The sequence below is a fragment of the Chaetomium globosum genome, genomic scaffold, assembly GCF_000143365.1.
Source record: "Chaetomium globosum CBS 148.51 scaffold_5 genomic scaffold, whole genome shotgun sequence".
NCBI lineage: Eukaryota > Fungi > Ascomycota > Sordariomycetes > Sordariales > Chaetomiaceae > Chaetomium > Chaetomium globosum.
Window position 1 is genome coordinate 2281509 of NT_165980.1, and position 4835 is coordinate 2286343.

General features: G+C 57.6%; 2 protein-coding genes across 2 annotated transcripts in view; both read left to right on the forward strand.

Moving 5' to 3' along the window:
- Positions 1–101: 101 nt before the first annotated feature.
- On the forward strand, positions 102–1019 carry CHGG_07576 (uncharacterized protein; the record flags this gene model as incomplete). The annotated part of the gene is made up of 1 exon (XM_001225231.1): positions 102–1019. The coding sequence occupies one exon, from the start codon at positions 102–104 to the stop codon at positions 1017–1019; it is 918 nt and encodes a 305-aa protein (XP_001225232.1).
- Positions 1020–2529: 1510 nt separating this feature from the next.
- CHGG_07577 (uncharacterized protein) overlaps positions 2530–4835 on the forward strand; it is a gene marked incomplete at both ends in the record, with an annotated part of 5596 nt that continues 3290 nt past the window's right edge. The window contains 3 exons of the mRNA XM_001225232.1: positions 2530–2742; positions 3175–3627; positions 3687–4823. Coding sequence (XP_001225233.1) covers positions 2530–2742; positions 3175–3627; positions 3687–4823 — 1803 coding nt within the window. The remainder of the gene's footprint in view (positions 2743–3174; positions 3628–3686; positions 4824–4835) is intronic.

The following is a 4835-nucleotide window of genomic DNA, read 5'->3' on the forward strand; positions in this document are numbered from 1 at the left end:
AAGGCGGCGTATCGAACCGTGATGAGCTGGCCGCCAAACACCCGATCCTAACAGACTCACCGGAGGCAATGCTGACGAAATTGCGCGAAGTCGATCCCGTGATGGCGGAGAAATGGCACCCGAACGATGCACGCAAGATCCGGACGTCGTTGGAAATCTACTTTGCCACTGGCCGTCGCGCATCTGATATTTACGCTGAGCAGCGGACCAAGAAAGAGTCCAAGTGGGCATCGCAGAACCACGCGCGAGACCACGATCTCGGCGAGATACTTATGTTCTGGCTTTATGCCCAACGGGAAGTGCTCAACGAGCGGCTCGACAAGCGCGTAGACAGGATGGTGCAGAATGGCCTGCTAGGCGAGACCGCCGAGGTCTATGACCACCTCTGCCAGAAACTTGCGGCCGGTGAAACGGTCGATCGTTCAAAGGGGATTTGGCAGTCGATTGGCTTTCGCCAGTTCGAGCCCTACCTCACAGCGATGAAGGAAGACCCTGACAGCCCCGAGCTGGATAAGCTTAAGCTGGCGGGCATTGAAGACACCAAGTCCGCGACACGCCAGTACGCGAAGTACCAAGTGCGCTGGATGACCATGAAGACTGTTGCGTCCCTTCAGGAGGAGAGGCTGCTAGATCGGCTCTACCTCCTCGACAGCTCGGACGTTCAGCGCTGGAAAGCAGAGGTGCTGGACAAAGGGGTCGAGCTGACGAGGCAGTTCCTCGCCCATGAACCGCTGCCTTTGCCAGCCGAGGTGTCCGAAATGGCGAAGGAGGTCTTGGCAGGAACCGTTGAAAGGAGCAACCGCCAAGACACGCCCTGCCGCAAGACCTGCGAGATCTGCAAAAAGACATTGTTGACTGAAGAGTTGTGGCAGGCACATATCACGAGCAGGAAGCATCTGAAAGTGGTGCGTGGCGCCAAGAAGAGGCAGCTCATCCCGGCACATGCCGTGCCGTCAAGAGCCTTGATAGCAACCACACCTGAACCACAAGATACTGCACCTACAATAGATCATCCTTGACCCAACGACGCTTTTTTCTCAATCTTGTCAACCCCACACCTCTCGGTGCCCTCGTGTGCAGCCGGCTCGCGTCCGCCAATCGGCTTGAAGCCAACGGTCATGATGTTCCCAAACCATAACACAAATAAAAATTTGGAGGCACCGAAGGAGGTGCCCATTATGTTGTGTCTCTTAAGTTCAGGATCGGCAGTAAAGCCTGTGCGGGTTCTCCCGTTGTTGGCCACTTCACATACACAGCAGGTACTTATTGGCTAGTTCGATGTCGACTGCCTGGGAAGGCAGCGATACAGCCAAAGCCGTCTGTGCGTAAACTGACCATACGGCTTCTCTCCATCCGAGCTCCAGGCCTGAACCGAGGGGTTGGAACATCTCCCAACTCTATGGTCCTCGGTTTCGTTTGGACTCAACCCGACCTATCCGAATGTTTTGCACTAGAAGTGTGAGTTACCATTTGCATCTAAAACGGGTATATTTCTAGAAGAGGACCAAAAGCGGACTGACAGATTACATCTCCCCCATTCGACTTATGGAGGTTGAGCAGTTGGAGTCCCGCAATTAGTCAGATCACGCCAGTGTCTGCTTTCATCAACCCGCCATTGCAGAGCGCAAACGGCAGTCCAAGCTGATATCTGTCCGAGATAGGTAGTCAGTCAATCAGCACCAAAACAAATGGAGACCACCACCTGAACAGCATTGCCCGTTTGCAAACCGAGCCCGGGCCTGGGCACTGCACCCTGCCTGGGCTGCCTGGCTCGCATCGCATCATCACACCATGGCAACGTTATCAATCACACAGTAATCTAGAGTTACTCGACATGAAGCCCCCCTTCATGGCTCCCTATTTCCCCGGCTTTGCTCTCTACCAGTAGATCACCATGTATCCATGAACCTCCAGCCCCTTAATATTGGATGCCTGGCTTGAAGCACCTTGGATGTAGGCTCGTACGAAGAACACCATTCACAAGCATGTGCCGTCTGCTGTGGAACGTGGACGGCCAGAATCACCTTCCCAGTGCCATGGGGAGACTCACCTGGCTCGCCTAGGTCCGCTGCGCTTTGATCAGTGGAGCTGACCCACCCTTGTCAGCCTGGAGACTTTTCGGCCAACCAATGGCCGGGGACTGCGGACTTGGGAGCAAGAACCTGGACCAAGAAGGGAGATTATGTGCGCCGACGTCCGACGCTGCTGCGGGTTTCGAAACAAAAAGAGACAGCCATCCCCGGAACATTACGTAGCCGGCAGTCCGCAGTTATGAACCAGACTTTTGCTACTGCACAGGGCGCCCTACCCTATCTACCCGTGGACCATTTCTGTACATACATACGAGGTACGGTCACTGATTTTTCAGGCCCCATGTCAACTGGATGGGTGCATGCCCAGGTGTTTGCAGTTACATGCACCTGAGAATTCGACCTGTTTCCGCGTATTCCTTCGCTGGCAGCTTTATAAAGGCGCTAGGCACCCCGCCAACGTTCGGTCCCCGCGGCGACCGCCACATATCAGCTGGCCATGGATGCTTCAATGACCCCGGCTTCAGAGGCCACCACCTCACAAGCCTCGACTCCCGTTCCTAGCAACCACAACAGTCACACGATAAACACGGCGTCAAATCCGAGCGGTCCGAACCATGGCAAACCACCGCGCCGTATCCTCGCCTGTGAACTTTGCCAGCATCGCAAGATCAAATGCGACAGACACTTCCCATGCGCCAACTGCACCAAGGTACGAAATGCGCCAAGCGCATCGTCGCTCGTCCCAGGAGTAGTGATGCATAGGGCGGGGAGGGTATTGATCATGTTGGTTCCTCACTGACCTCTCTTGAAGGCGAACATAAAATGCACGCCAAGCACCCCCGCGGAACCGCGCAAGCGCAGACGGCCTCACCAGGACCTGACTGACCGGCTGGCTCGCTGCGAGGTCATGATCAAGGACTACGCCAAAATGCTGGCCGAACAGCAGTCATTAATACGCGCCCAGCCCACCTCCATGACCGATACTTCGGGAATGGCAACCGACGGGGAAGCTTGTCAACGAAGACGGAAACGTCCGCTTCGTGGACAGCCCGTTGTTGGGGGTTATCTACGAGGAAGTTCGTCCACGTGCCTCGGTCCTTTTGCATCTGATGCATGCTTACACAGTAGACCCATCTGACAGGTCCGAACCATGAGAAAAATGATGGACGACGAGGATTCCTACGAGACGAGTCCGGAAAGCATGACCCCCGACGATAACGCCGAGATGCTGCTCGGCGGCGACAGCCCGGAAGTCAACCTCGCCGACCTCTGGCCTGCCCCGGCCCAGATACTTCCCCTGTGGCAAGTGTATTTGGACAGGGTGAACCCATTAACCAAGATCATCCACGTTCCGTCGGTGCAGCCTTACATGGCGGCCGTCATTACCGACTCGAAATCACTGCCTAGGAACGTCGAGGCGCTCCTGTTCTCCATCTTTGTCATGGCGGTCGTGGCCATGACGCCTGACGAGTGCAAAAGCCTCCTCGGGATAGCAAGAGAGGAAGCACTCCAGAGATACTCGTCGGGGGTCCGGTTAACCCTGGTCAGGGTGGGCTTTCTCAGGTCTCACGACATGATCATCCTCCAGGCCCTCGTCATCTATCTAGTGCGAACCCTTCGAGAGCCCGCGTCAGCCGCTCCCCGCTAACACAGGCGCACAGATATCCCTCCAGGGACCGGTACGACCGGCATGCCGTCTGGATCCTGGGTGGCGTTGCCATTCGCATCGCCCAAAAGATGGGCCTACACCGCGACGGCACCACCCTGGGTCTCTCCCCCTTCGAGTCCGAAATGCGACGACGCGTCTGGTGGCAGATCATCATGACCGACGCCAAATACGCCATGTTCTCCGGGCTCAGTCACAACTTGCTGCCAAGAAACAGCGACACGCAGTCCCCCTCGAACGTCAACGACGCCGACATCTTCCCGACCTCGGAGGAGCCGTTCCAGGACCGCGAGGGCCCTACCGAGATGATCTTCTGCCTGATAACATACCGGTTTGCCAGGTTCCTCATGGAGATGCCCGGTTTCGAAGGAGTGGTCATGATACCCGAGGACGAGTCGGCGTTGACGGGCTCCAAGGCGGCGCCCACGGCAGAGCAGCTAGCAACGTACCGTAGGGGGGTAGCGCGGCTCCGTGAAGACCTTAAGGCGATTCTTGACAAATACTGCGACTCGTCGGCGGGGCCTGTGCACGAGATGGCACTCGCCATGAAACACCACCTCTTCCAGAAACTCGACGAACTGATGACCCCTCCCAAGGAGCAGCTCGACTGGGGGGGCGAGGTGAAGTCGGCGTCGGACAACACCTTCAAGATTGCCATCGGCACGCTGGAGCACAACGAGGCCAACTACAACTCCACCACCAACCACGGCTTCGCGTGGTTCTCTCTCCTGCACTTCCAGCTCGACATCTTCATGTACATGGCCGGGCAGCTCTGCCGGCGCACCGAGGGCACGCTGGTGGGCGGGTCGCTGGTGGAGCGCGCGTGGCGGCAGGTCGGCGTCGTCTACTCGTTCCACCCGGAGCTCTTCGACATGACCAACAAGAACTACCTGACGCTGGCCGTCTACGTGCTGCAGGCCTGGAAGATGCGCGAGCAGCTGCTGCTCGCCAAGACCGCCCAGCCGGTCCCGACTCCCTTCTACGTCGACAAGCTGCGCCTCTGCCTGCCCGACCTCGAGTGCAAGGCCGAGCCCCCCGAGATCGCCACGCCCACCACCATCCCCTTCGATGCCCCCGAGTTTGCCCCCGGCCGAGCTCTCGATTTTGGCCATGGACCCGCATGCGTCGCTGGAGGA